Source organism: Ostrinia nubilalis, chromosome 4 (genome assembly GCF_963855985.1).
Source record: "Ostrinia nubilalis chromosome 4, ilOstNubi1.1, whole genome shotgun sequence".
NCBI lineage: Eukaryota > Metazoa > Arthropoda > Insecta > Lepidoptera > Crambidae > Ostrinia > Ostrinia nubilalis.
In genome coordinates, this window is record NC_087091.1 from 11,719,925 (window position 1) to 11,734,838 (window position 14,914).

The 14,914-nt window shown below is 38.7% G+C and overlaps 1 protein-coding gene across 2 annotated transcripts; it reads left to right on the plus strand.

Moving 5' to 3' along the window:
• Nucleotides 1-1,130: 1,130 nt before the first annotated feature.
• Nucleotides 1,131-13,284, plus strand: LOC135071097 (putative uncharacterized protein DDB_G0291608). Of its 2 annotated transcripts, none has more exons than XM_063964857.1 (3): nucleotides 1,131-1,199; nucleotides 9,144-9,401; nucleotides 10,822-13,284. In XM_063964857.1, exons 1-3 carry the CDS (start codon nucleotides 1,157-1,159, stop codon nucleotides 12,711-12,713), a joined length of 2,193 nt encoding a protein of 730 aa, XP_063820927.1. In that variant the 5' UTR covers nucleotides 1,131-1,156; the 3' UTR covers nucleotides 12,714-13,284. The 2 variants fall into 2 exon arrangements, with proteins under 2 accessions (XP_063820927.1, XP_063820928.1); XM_063964858.1 differs by having other exon boundaries at nucleotides 9,144-9,371.
• The last annotated feature ends 1,630 nt before the right edge of the window (nucleotides 13,285-14,914 follow it).

Below are 14,914 nucleotides of genomic sequence, written 5' to 3' on the forward strand. Positions count from 1 at the left end.
TGCTGATGCGTTGATGTCTTTTACTCGAAGTAGCTTTGACGCCATATTTTACCTATAATTTGAAATAATTCACACGATAATTTGGGTTTGTTCATAATAACATGTTCTAGCCGATTCTAACGAGCAGCGTGACGTAACGCGATGAAGCGTGGTCGCGCGTAATGAGCAGAAGACAATACTGCGGAGATAGGCATCATTTATGTCTAATAAATCACGCGTACATGGAAGATGGTACTGCCCACAGTCTATTTTCACCAGCATAGAATTGTGATGTGGAAATAAATATGTACCTACATGAACTTTTTTTTACATGTTGGATTACTGACTTAATTTTCATCAGATCACGGGTGTAGGGTAAATAGTAAATGCAAGTCAATTACACCTCATCCATTGCAACTTATCATATTTTATCTATGAGTAAACAACAACCAGTGATACTTACCTTCCTATCACATTCAATTTCTTTCTTTAATGAGGAAAACAAAGAATATTTTTCAGTAAGTCACTAACCGGCGCAATTCCCACTCTAAACTTTTGTCATCTATATATCTATAGCAGCCTTGAGGGGGTTCACCTTCGAACATAGGCCTCCTCTACAACCCTCCACCGACTTCTGTCCCTGGCCACACGCATCCACGCCAGCCTGCTGCCGGATGTCGTCTGTCCACCGTTTAGGCGGTCTTCCCCTGCCGCGGGTGTTGTTGCGGGGTCTCCACTCCAGGGTCTTTCTGGCCCAGCGATCCTGGTTCATCCGTGCAATGTGCCCTGTCCATCTCCATTTACGGCTCTCAATCTCTTCCACCACGTCGCTGACCCCCGTCTTTTCTCTGATCCACTCGTTCCTTTTGTGATCTTGTAGGGAAACGCCAAGCATCTGTCTTGCCATGACCCTTTGTGCGACTCGGAGTCTCTCAGCATTCTGAATCACTTACGCTCTTCTTTTTTACTACCGTGTACCAGTCAATGTCATAGTAGCATTGTGAATAAGCATCGTAACAAAGGAATGTCCGCATACCTCAATTAAACATCTCCGCATTTTTACACTGTGGCGTCGCGAGCGGGCGGGCGGCGAGCTTTCAGCGCCCCCCCTCTTTCGGCCGGGCGGGCGGCGCGCGCGCGGCACCCGCAGTCCCTTCGCGGCGCACCTAGTGGCAGCATGCTTCCCGTGTGGATCGCTCTAGTGGTGCTCCCCATCCTCGGTAAGTCCACCGAGTGTGAAGTGACCAAGTGATCGTGAACGGTAACAGGACTCCGTGAGAATTTAACAGTTTTAATTTTTTTTTACGTTCCTGTGAGTCGAATCGTGCAGTGCGGTAACTGATACGCGCGTGCGAATCTGCGCGCACGCACGGATGTGCATACGAATGCGTGGGAAATAATTGGATTTACTAGGAAATATTTTTTGATTTTCACCTTTTGCATGTAATGTTACGTAAGATGTGGGTTGTGCGTATGTAACGTTGCCTTATTTCCATAAAAATAATGGGTGAATTAGAAAAATATAAAATTTCAAGGTCTAATTTCATAATTTTGTCTAATTGTTTAAATTACAATGCTGAAAAAATATCAATTAAAAAATATAATTGGTTAATGACAATAAAGCGAGCGGCTTTTTAACATAATTATTTTTATCGATGCCTACATTAGCAAATATTTTCTACTTACAATAATTTAATAAATTATGCTAGTCAAAGGTTCTTGCAACATCGACTAAATAAACACATTAGTGATTGCTACTGAAAGATAATAACAATAAAACAGAAATGAAGTGTTAAAGCGTTGATGTCAGTGAATGGATTTGAGTTAATACACACAGTCGCAACGCTCAGCACGCAAATTAACATCAGCAATTTCTTCAGTTAAAAACAAAACGTAATCTCAGAAACTTCAATTTCTTGTTAACTGTAATTAGGTCATCGGTCATGATGGCTGCATAAATCTATTTCGTAGCTTCTTACATAAGATTTCAAATCTTACAATAAAGAAGCCATCTCATCAACTATTGGCATTCCAATAAAATGTCATTTATGTATCGTCCTAGAATGTGATGAAGACATTTATCAGCAATGGGATGTGTCAACGCTCGCAGCGTGGTCGTGCATCTTTTGCATAAGATGTAGTTTATCTAGAAGCATTCCAGTAAAACCAATATTGGCTTTATAGAGCTTTGCTTGAATGTTGTAATGGAAAATTTTACCTTCATATGAAATTGTTGTTTTAAGGACAGTCACATGTCATTCATTAGCACTTTGTTTACCAGGTATAAGTTTATTATTTCATGAATTTTAGAGGAACTAGTACCGAAATTAACTAATAAAACTAACTTCATCATTTACACCTCAAAGTAGTAAAAAAAAAACTTAAAACTTTGTTCTGTGTTTAACTTTGTAATCAATCTTAAAAATCATAACCCTCCTTCTGGCGCAGTCGGGTAAAAAACACCTTAAAGGCAGTCATAGCATACAAATTGCCTCATGTGCTACCGCGAGCGCATGTGCAGACGATGCAGGCCGCGCGAGCGCTTGCGCAACCGATGCACTTTCCATTCGCCCCGCGAGACGCAGGGCTGCCGCAAAAGGTTAACTTGTAATATTACTTCTCTATACTGCACAAGATACGTGCGAGAATGTTAAAGATAATGAAAGTATTAAAACGTTCCTTGTTCTTGAGTTTTCTGACCTCGAAAATTGTAGTTGTTCATCAGCTCACAATTTGTTTGAAACTTTGAAACAACATATTTTATCGAAATCTTTTTTTTTTTAATTTAAATTGTAAACGAGTTTAAGATTTAAACTACCTTGGAATTCGGTAATAATTTAATTAATCATTTTCGTTTTTACTTTTTCTTATTTATAAAATTTCACTTAAAAAATGTATCGTCTGGATATGATTTATGGTGTAGTAACTGCATAAATATTGCGAAATATTAATTTCAAATGAGGTCCACCGATATTCCGAGATAAATGTTCCAAGATGCAACCCTATGCAGGCGCGCATCGCAAACGCGGCAGATCGCGCGCGCCGCGATCATCGATTCCCCGGATTTGCATAAGTGATTTTCTCACGGTCCGCTCTCCGGGCGATCTAGGGCGGCGTGATGGTCGCCAGAGAACGGATGGGTCTCTCAAGGCTGCTCGAACAAACCTTGCTCATGCAGATTTCATAAAACCACGAAATTTTAAATCCACACGACTAATGTTAGCAGAAGCTCACTTTCTCCGACTAACGCGATTGTGATCTATTGTTGATATTTCCGTCTCGATTCTTTCCTCTTTCAAAGTAGCATCATTTAGTCGAGAGCGGTCAAAACGGTCATTTGTGGTGTAACACCGCTTAGCAACTGCAATTCATTATATAGTCAGCGCAAAAAGAGGAGGAATGCGTATAGAGTCATTATTAGCTGAAATATTATACGCTTAATTAGCGCCGTGCAAAATCACGTTTTTGTTGGGTTTTAATTGAGCATGCCTAAGCCGCCTACCAAACATTATTCAAAATTCACAATACCTGCCCAATGACAACTGTTATTTCTTGCAACGTTATTATCTCGCGTGAGAAATACCATACGAAATATAAAAAACAGATTTCCCGTCGCGCCTTTGTGTCAGTCAATGAATAAAATGTACAAGTTATTGAGTCATGCTCAAGCAGGATTGATCGGTTATGAATTACTGATTCATCAAAACAATGTTACGTCACTGCATGAATACTTGCGAGTGCATTAGCATAATTTGAGAACACTGACAATATTGCACGTTTACAAACAAACAAACAGAGTTATTTCCGGTGTTACAAATGTAACCACATGTTTGCGACATTGGCAAAACAAATACATCATTCGCTATGGGCAAAATAAGTAAAAAAATGTAATATACCACAACAATGTCATTTCACGCTTTGTCAAGATGATATGAGCCGAATCTGTTTATGAAACGAAAACCAGGCTAATAGCCACCCGTATGCGGTAGGTACAAGTACCACTCATTACGAAATAGTTTTATCTTTGCGCATACCATCACCAGCAAAACTAACTATGTATGATTGTAAACATCGTTGCTTAACCTTTCAACACTTGGGGTGAGGGGCAAGTAATAAGAACTATCGATTTCAATCAGGCTGCAGTTAAGTCAATTACGCGATGCTCTTCGCGGCTTTAATTCGCAATCAAGTGGTATATTTATCAAATTATTGAACTACACCTCAAACGTGACATATCGATTACTTTAATTTAAATAAATGGAGCAATCTGGATCGAGTCGTAAATAACTCGATCGCATTTCGAAATATCGGCTTGTCACTGGCTGCTTCAAATTCTGTGCGCAAGATTCGCTCGCGTAGTAGGTGCATATTTACATAAGAGTACAGTACCGGCCGGTACAACAACGAAAGTAACAGTAGGCTCACAAATAAAATAAATAAGGAATATAAACGTAGACAGGCAATAGAGTATACCAGCTAATATGGACACTTTAAAAAATATTTTTTATTTATTCAGCAAAAAAAGAAATAGCAAGCTAGATACATACGAGTACTAGCTACGTACTACGTACGAGGTACTACGGTTTCGTCAAGGACATCAAAAAATTGTGGTAGGTGGTAGGTGACCTTTCAGAAGAAAACCTATTAATAAATCGCGATTTAAGTTTCTTTCAAAACGCTATTATTCTGTTTACTATTTCAATTCTTTGGAAAATTGTAATATCAGCCTCGGCAAAATTCGTCAAGTAAGAGAAAATTATCAATAACTTATAATAAGTCATAAATATTTGAATTGTGTTTATTAAAACACCATTCCCAGTTCGATGATAGCAGTTAATTTAGTGCTATAGATTTTGACTTTACGACTGTCGAGATTATTTGAGTGAGCCTACTAGTATAGATCCACCTGTGGCGTGCGTGCGCTGACCTTTCGCCGAGGATGCGGCACCTTGCGGCTGGCTGCGCTTGCGCAAGCGACGTTATCTCACCCCCGCGCATGGGAACCTCATTAGCCTCGGCTGGGGAACAAACGGACATCAAGCCGAATAACCTTTTTGTTTCAGTTCAGTGTCTATCTTTAATGAACATTTAGAGTTAACAACATTATAACTAAGAGAACGCACTTGCTTAATTGTGGTGCATGGAGCTTTGTTTGGTGGATTTGTATGTTAAAGAAAAATATTATAATACAGTAAAAATTGCATTGAAACGTGCTTAAGACATGATTTTCGTGTTCCGTCCGTATAAATCTAATATCTACTCATAGTTTGTGGCCATTCATAATCTCTTTACGTTGAAGAGTTTATTCACAGAAGTCTACTATGCAAATGTTTATCTGTCGAAAAATGTATTTCAGTTAGGTACTCGTACATGTCTTGTTCGCAAAAGATAAGTTTCACATAATTTCCCTTAACAAAGTATTATAAAAATGCTCGTAACTTAGAAACTTAGTTTCTGAAGAAAAACATGATTAATGTTATAAACATAATATATAATTTTCGTATCTAAACATAAAAGGTAAACAAGCTCGAATCCATTGGACTTAACTTAGCCACAAATCATCCACTCAGAAGAGCCCTTAAGACATTTAATTATTACTTTTGGTAAAACCTTAATTTATCAGAATTATTATAACTAAATAACGTTGTAATATACTTTATAAAAACCAACATATAAACAATAAACATAGCTCACGACTTACCTTCCAAAAAACATGCAAATCTTTTTGCCATTCAATCTGAATACATAAGTATTCTCATAACGTCTTGAGACATATACCAGTTTATGCAGAAACTATAGCATTCAGGATTACACGTGTTACGTATAGTATTACGAAGGCGTAAATGATTTCTTACGTGTCATCATAATTATATCAGGCTGATCTTCATTAAATTACGCTTGCGTGGGAAACATTAAATTACTTTAAAGTGTTATCTGCAACTAAACATGTATGCAAAGTGGGCTTTGAAACACTTACTTGGATAAGATCAGCTGTTACATTAATTTACTTGTGAACTCTACGTTTCGCTTGTCTGCCTTAATTTTAGGTTATCGTAATAAATTGCTGTACTGCTATAGTTTATGAGTAAAATACGGCAGTGGGCGGTTCGGTATTTTACATCAGTGTCAGTTAAACTGTCTAAAATTATCTAAATAATGTTCTTAATGTAACAATACTGATTGTAAAAATACTTATGTAGATACATTGTATTTTTGCTTTGCAAGTAACTTGGCATACTCAATATAGGTAAGTACTTCTTAATGCTAGCAAATGCAAGTTACATTGACCATGCATACAATATCTACATATTACATGGAAAATCACATCCAGACACCTGTCTGGAGTTACTTTTAATAATCTTCTAAAAATTTAGATACTATACAGGGTGACTGGAACTGAACCCGCCATAGCTAATAGGCGTATAGAGGAGGTCATTTGCTAATTATTGAACCTTACTTTCTATGGCTAAAGTTTTATAGTTTAGGAGATATGTCAATTTTTATACTTTTTTCAGATTTTTCCGAAATTTGACCTAAAAACTGCTTCAATTTTTTCATAATCGAATTTGAATTTTTTATCGTGGTTTGTACTTTTGTTGAACTTTGGCGGCTCGTAACTAGTTATTGAATCATTATCTAGATCTGAAATTTATTTTATTTGACTAAAGGTTTATTCGATATTAGTATCAAATAAAAAAAATCGGTTAAAATCATGCGAGAAAAAAAATTTAAACAGTTTTTAGGTCAAATTTCGGGGAAAATCTGAAACAAGTATAAAAATTGCCATATCTCCTAAACTATAAAACTTTAGTCATAGAAAATAAGGTTCAATAATTAGCAAATGACCTCCTCTATATGCGTATTAGCTATGGCGGGTTCAGTTCCAGTCACCCTGTATAGTAAATAAGCATTAACCATTAGGTACTACATCATCAGCGTGACTCCAGCACCCAATGCTAACCATAATCTTTAGATAACGATAACGACAGCGCATGACCTACACGCTCTACAATCGATGCACTCGGTTCACACGGGCCGGTCACGAATTACAGTTAGAACACGTTTACCCCTTACAAGGCAATCGCAGATTTCATCTGATTCATCTCTTACAATTTGTTTACGATGTGATTGCAAAAATATTACTTTCGTAATAATTTATTGGAGCCAGAAATGTAAAACTAGCTCTTGAGTTAATATACTGCCTATAGGCCAGTAGAATTAAACACAAAAATTGATTAAATCGGAAATAATTCCTACAAAAGATTTTTTTGCTTTAATGGCTTCATTGGTTGCCCATTAAGACTCTCCTAAGTTTTCGACTTCGACGGAGTTGTGCTTAAGTGGTGGAGGGCCCCGAAAGGGGCGTTTTTTCGGTTTTCCGGTTATACCGCGTAAAGGACTTACCCTATCGAAAAGTGGTCTTCATGACGGTTAAAGGGCACTTAATCCTGCATTGAATAAGACCAAATTCATATGTTTTGGACAAACCGTTCTCGCGCTAAAGTTCGGCAAAGTAGAAAATATACGTATAATTAATGACCCTCTCCACGTCCAATGGCTTGTTACCCACATGCTTCCAAGCCTTGTAAAGGGTCGCCTTAACCAGTGTAACCCTAACAAGGCTCACGAGTTTGATTCGCTTATCCTTGTTCGTCCCAGCCGTTCCTTAACTGCGGTTGCTGCACCTCTTCCTGGCACTCTCCTGAACGACTCTGTGTTACCTAATGTGGCTGCCCCTCTTCCTTGTACCCTCCTGTACGATTTCATTGCTTAGCCATATGCCTGGTCCAAGGTTCGACGCCACAAAATCAACTTCGTACGAGTGAAAATAGTTTAAATACTATTTCCCGTGCTTGCAACATTTTTCTTTACTGCTTCGCCTCTATTAGTCGTAGAGTGATTGTATATATCCTATAGCCTTCCTCAATGTATGAGCTATTCAACACAAAAATAATGATTTCAATCAAACTAGTAATTCTTAAGATTAGCGCGTTCAAACAAACAAACAAAAAACTCTTCAGCGTTTTAATATGAACTTGTTGTTGTTGATTTTTGGCGTCGAACCTTAGACCAGGCATACGGCTAGGCAACGTAGTCATGCAGGATGATACAAGGAAGAGGGGCAGCCACAGTAGGTAACACAGAGTCGTTCAGGTGAGTGCCAGGAAGAGGTGTAGCAACCGCAGTTAAGGAACGGCTGGGACGAACAAGGATAGGCGCATCAAGCTCGTAAGCCTTGATAGGGTTACACTGGTTGAGGTGGCCCTTTTCAAGACTTGGAAGCCTGTGGGTAACAAACCATTCGACGTGGAGAGGGTCATTAATTATACGTATATTTTCTATTTTGCCGAACTTTAGCGCGAGAACGGTTTGTCCAAAACATATGAATTTGGTCTTATTCAATGCAGGATTAAGTGCCCTTTAACCGTCATGAAGACCACTTTTTGATAGGTAAGTCCTTTACGCGGTATAACCGGAAAACTGAAAAAATGCCTCTTTCGGGGGCCCTCACCACTTAAGCACAACTCCGTCGAAGTCGAAAACTTAGGAGAGTCTTAATGGGCAACCAATGAAGCCATTAAAACAATAAAATCTTTTGTAGGAATTATTTCCGATTTAAAAGCTAATTCTACTGGACTACTATCAATACACGTACGAGTAAGTATTGACAATTGGCAATTGAATGATTGTGATTAATAGATGTTGTAACACCAAATATCATTAAATAGCTATATAACTGAAGGAATCAAATCAAGCCTCGCCATTAATCTAACCAATAAAGATTTATAGTACATTTCATTTAAACACTACAAGACTCATATTTACAGATTTGAATTTAAATAAATTGATACAGAGAGGATAGAAAACATAAACGATTCTTACCTACTAATTTATCAAAATTTTCACATCGTTTGCCTTGTAATTGTAAGAATCATTCGTTTTATGAATAACATTAGCACACTTTTTTTGGCTAATAGTAAGTAGTCGATTCTACCACGGTATTCTACTATCAATTCTGTACAACCTTAATTTAAACAGTAGATTGTGTAAAGTTTAGTCCGTCAGTAGAATATTAAAATCACCTAGAACTTTAAAGGGAACTTTTGGTCCTTCAAATTCAATAAGGCAAGTGTAATAAAACCTATTTAATTTGAATTACACAGGGGGAGCCGAAAGATTCAACTGTCGTGGACGCATACTTGGCGCGTACTACGCAGACGCGAAAGCTGCATGCAAGGCGTTCCACGTATGCGTACGAGTGGCGGGCGGTGGCGTGAGAGACTTCAGGTTCTATTGTCCCCCGGGGACCCTGTTCCACCAGGAGGCCCAGACTTGCACCGACTGGGGCCTGTACGACGACCCCCTCGCCTGCCCAGCTGAAATCTACGACGGTCAGTTCGATCTCTACAAGATAGGATCCGGTGAGCCGCTTTGCAACTAACACGCACCCACAAGTATGCATTACGCACGTCTGTTTTGTCACTAAGCATTTTGAGCCAGTTCTATACTTGTGAGTGCAGCTAATTAGCACTAAATTATTGTAAGTATCTTATTTATGTGTTTAGTTATGTAAGCTGCGAACGTACACGCAATATATAAAATTAAGTAACTGTTTAAATTTAAAGCAACAGAGGTTATAGCGATAATAAGAAATTAAATTCACAGTAGACTTTCAAAGTCCATTATGTATTAATTTATAAACTTACAAATTATTCTGTCACGGAAGATGGGCACTAAAATATTTTATTAACATTCTTCAAACTTCATTCTAAAGATGTACGAGTGAAATTTTGATTTATTCATAACTAGCGGCCGCCCACGACTTCGTACGCGTGGATCCCGTTTTACCCCCTTCATCTATCTTACGCGGTTAAGATTTTATCATACAAATGTTTTTTCCCGCTAACTCCCGTCCCCGTGGGAATTTCGCAATATCCTGTTTTAACTAAGCTTTAAGTTTACGAAGGTACCTGCATGCCAAATTTCAAGCGTCTAATTTAAGCGGTTTAGATTTTTCATACAAAAGGATTTTCCCGCTAATTCCCGTTCCCGTGGGATACTCCTAAGTATACTATAACCTGCCCAGGAGTATGAAGAATAATTGTACCAAGTTTCGTTAAAATCCGTCCAGTAGTTTTTGATTCTATAAGGAACATACAGACAGACAGACAGACAGACAGACAAACATTTTACTGATTGCATTTTTGGCATCAGTATCGGTCACTAATCACCCCCTGATAGTTATTTTGAAAATATATTTCATGTACAGAATTGACCTCTCTACAGATTTATTATAAGTATAGATGTTGTAAAATATATTTAAGTTTAGTACCTATTTAATATCTTGAACGTGTAATAATTTTAAAAAACTTTCTATTATGTAGCAAAGATTTTTCTGGTGACTGCTACTGCTAAATTGTGTCGCCTATTAACTACCTAAGTAATACTGTTTTACCAACAAGTAAGGTTACAGTGATTGAATGCAGCAGGATATTAGTATAATGAATGATTAGCAATTGGATAAAAAGACTCATTAGTGGTTAATAACAATACTTCTACCATAGTTCAGCGTGTGATCTCAGATAATCGTATAAGCTATGTTTCAACATGTCGTTTGAAAGGTTAACGATGGCATTTGGTAACGGATTGCAGAATAACGCGGCTTTAACTGAATATATGCTTGCATTGTGCTGCTTGTGAAGTACAATGAAACCGCATATTTTACGCTACAATCGTTTGGAAAAACATACCTATTTGTGCTAACTATAACCTTAACGCCATGACGCTGCTAGATCAAATAGTATGATAATTTGTGTTTTAATGTTGACCTTTTTCGCACAGGTTATGATACGAAGAAGGTGTCGTCTCCTGGCAATCGTGACGAAGAATCTGACTTCGGTCTCCAACGTGCCGAGACTGGAGACCGTCGCTTGTCTCAAAACAATGGAGCATCTGACTTGAGGGCCGCGCACTCCTCGGACTTCTTCAGCGGGCAACGCGACCGCGGCCGCGACGACCCGGCGCCCGCTCCTCAGCAGCGTCAACAGCAGCAGCAGCAGCAGCAGCAGCAGCACCAGCAGCAGCAGCAGCAGCAGCAACAGCAGCAGCAACAGCAGCAGCAGCAGCCTCAACAGCAGTCTCCGCAGCATGCACCCTCTCGACAATCCTTCAGGAGACCGACGACACCCAGAGCTGTCCCAACTACGACACAGTACACTAACCCGCCAACTCCTCCACCGGAACAGTCTAACCCACCTTTCTATGATAACTCCAAGCGAAAACTTGTACGAAAACGTCCATTCTACCCCACTTACACGACTACAACAGAGCTAACCACCACAGTAAACACCCAGCCACCTTTTGTGCACCCTGAACAACAGGCATTCCAAAACTTTAACCGACGTGTTCCACTAAATAGGCAAGCTGACCCTGTTAACGTTCCTCAGCAAAATCGACAAACTATACAACCCGTTAATGTACCGGCACAGAATAATAGACAAACAATACCACCAGTCAATGTACCGCCTCAGTTCAAAGAGTACAAAGAGGAGTACGTTGAAGTACCTCGAGTTACTCCAAAACCTAGTAAATTTATCCAAAGTAATCCAACCCCATCTCCATTTTCGCAATCCACGCCAGCAGCCAATTTCAAAAAGAGTCTGGTGGAGCTATACAATTATGACGCACAATCGACTCCCGGTCTCAACACACCAAATGATCGTCCTTTCAAGGTGCATAACAGTTTTAATGTTGCAGACATCCCGAGGGAAAATTACTTCCGGGCGAAAAACCCTAAAGCAAATAGCCCAGCGCCCACAACCCTAGACTATAATTCTCCCGCACGTGTAACAACAAGCACCCCGGCTTTCAAGAACTACAATAGCGTATCATACGAGCCCGAGAAAAATAATTTTATAAGTTCAAAACAAAACTATTTCACTAATCCATCAACTCCACCATCTACCACTACATATACAACTACCAATCGGCCAGATCCCTCGTTAAACCTAAACACAGTGGCATACAACACTAATATCGGTTTCGACGCTCAGCAGACAAATTATGCAGATAGCGATGAAGACGACGGCCAGTACCGCCCACCACAAGGAGAAGACGATGGTCAATATCGCCCTGAGCTATATGAACGTGAACGTGAGCTTTTGTCGGGAGCACACTCATTGAACATAGCTGCCAGTGGAAATCGACTTCCAGAAGATCAGAAACCAAAGGGCAAAACTCAGCCACCATTCAAACCCGTTTCACAAACAGCGGCACCCCGGCCGTTCAGGCCAGCCCCGACCCCATCGTCTTCTCCAAGGGTTCCTGAAAAAACTTATCCTACGACGATCAGACCACAAACGCAAACACCGCCACAATCACAGCGTACCTTTGATTATTACCAGACCTACACGACGACATCGCGGCCTAGTGAAGCGTCAGCCGCTACGTTTAATTTAGATGGTGGAAATTTCCCAGTAAGGCCAACGACGACCTATGCCCCGAGGAATCCTGAGCCTCGGCAGCAAACGCGAGCCTCCACAGCGCCGCCCGCGCCGCCCACGCAGCCACCTGCGCCGCTGCGCCCCACTAGCAGTACACGACCTCCGTTCTTCGCGAATCCCGCCAGTAACAAGGAGAATGCGAGCTACGATTACGCGTACTACGACTCAGACCCAGGTTTCACGGAATACGATCATATAGAGGAATTTGGCAAAACTAACAAGAAGGCATAAAATGCGAGTCTTTAACTTAATTCACTGCCATTAAATTAGTCGCCTCTTTGGATACGTTAGTTTAATTTTTGTACAGTTTCATCTTCTGATCCGATTGTGTTAAATTATTTGATAAGATAAATTAAAATTAAAAAATTGTTTTAGAGTTTCAGAATGTTTCCACCATTGTAAATATTATCTCATCGCCATCGCGTTAGACTGATTACAAATGCCAGTTCTATAGTTATCTAAAGAGGCTCTCCGTAGTTACCCTAAATTATTTGTGATATTATTATTGATGTTTATTGGATTAAGTGGTTACCTTATTGTAAAACCTTTATACGTTGCTTAAAAGTTTTGGTTGACCACCGATTAAATTGTAAAAGTTATTTGTTTCAAATTGATCAACCAGAACTTTGTCCATGTAGGTTATGAAAAGAATGTACGAGAATTTGTACCTAAATTCAGCTTAACTGCCAAGAGTAGTTTTACGAACATTTTTAGTTATATTGCCTATCTATGTACAATAGAATAAGTTATGACCATAGATTGTAAAATAAATTCATTGTAAATAAAGTTTTTAAAACAGTAAGTAATTGAGTTTTATCATCATTTTTCCCATCGTACTTACTCATCAGATATACTCGTATTCGACAAAAATCCAACGAAAGTAAATAATCATTCAGTAAAGCGGCTAATAATCTTACCAATATCTTTGTGCTGCGCACATGAAGTATGGAATAGTACTTATACAATAGAATAGAATACAAACACATTTCGCACACCTAGAAAAAATATATCGGTCCGAACTGTAAATGAAAATCAGCTTCACTAAACATTCAGGAAAGCCTTACTACAAACAGTACAGTTCCTACTAAGCCAAATTAAATGAAAATACTTCAGAATAGTCCAGTAATAAAAAAATAAAACACAGCAAGCATACTTCATTAAAATTCCAGACGAAATATGTATCTTAGTCGGGAGTCTAAATGATAAAATTGCATTGATGAACTCGCATTGCGCAGGAGTGAGTTTTCACGTCGAAAGATTTCTCTTTGAACAGTAACGCCATCTATGGTTTGCTCTCTACACCACATAACTGCCATTAATGTTAGCTCTACTAGTTATATCGAATGAAGTAGTTACACATACATTTACCAAGATGTCACTATTATTGTTCTCTTCAACAAAACTTTCCATGTTCCTCCTATCCTGAAAATGTGTTCCAGGCATCTCAATACAACTAAACACAGAGATGTTACAGCAATCATTAACCATTTGCAGATGTCTTAACAATTACTTTACCAATTTATTATAGTAAAATAAGAAGGCAAAATAAATAAACGTCTGAAAGATTTAGTAAGGTTTTCTTTTATAAAGGTAAAGAAAGGGAAAATCTCTTTGAACCTATTTATTCATCATGTTTAGTAGAGCCATGAGAAAATGATAGTACCTATCTATGTTTGTGAACATCGTCATCATTCAGTATTCAATTTATCGGCTGATGATTGATATTCGATGAATTGACGTGGGTAGGTGATGAAGCAATAATTCCTGTCTTACCAGATACTACTGCGTGGCACTACTAGTACGAGTATTACTCGTAAATGATCACGACCATCCTTCGTGGCATAGATACTTAATATTATTTTTATCAGCTTTCTGTCAACTTTAAGTTTACATAATTCTATTCACTAGATGTGCCCGCGACTTCGTACGCGTGAAAATAGATTAAAATAACTAATATTTCCCGTTTTTGCAACATTTTTCTTTACTACTCCGCCCTTATTGGCTGTAGGATGATGTATATAGCCTAAAGCCTTCTGGACTATCCAACACAACAATATTTTTAGTAGGTATTTCCTGAGATTAGGGCGTTCAAGCAAACAAACTATTCAGCTCAATATTTTACTATATACCTAGCTGCGGTATGAACAAAAAAACTTGACCCATTGGGTATTTCCCGTGAACTTAATCTGATACAAAAACCTAATGTGGCTTGATAGCTTGTAATCTTCGTGATACTTTTTGCGATAGATAAAATTAAGCAAGGGGTTTCCCATTCTCTTTAGGTTATTAATAAATAAATAAATAAATAAATTAGATGCGGTTGTCGTTGCGTGGGTGCATGGTGGCGTAAAATGGCAAAAGTGGTCAGTATCTTGTTTAGAAATATTTTGCCCATTTGTTTTTAACATACCTAATATGACCATCTAACAAAC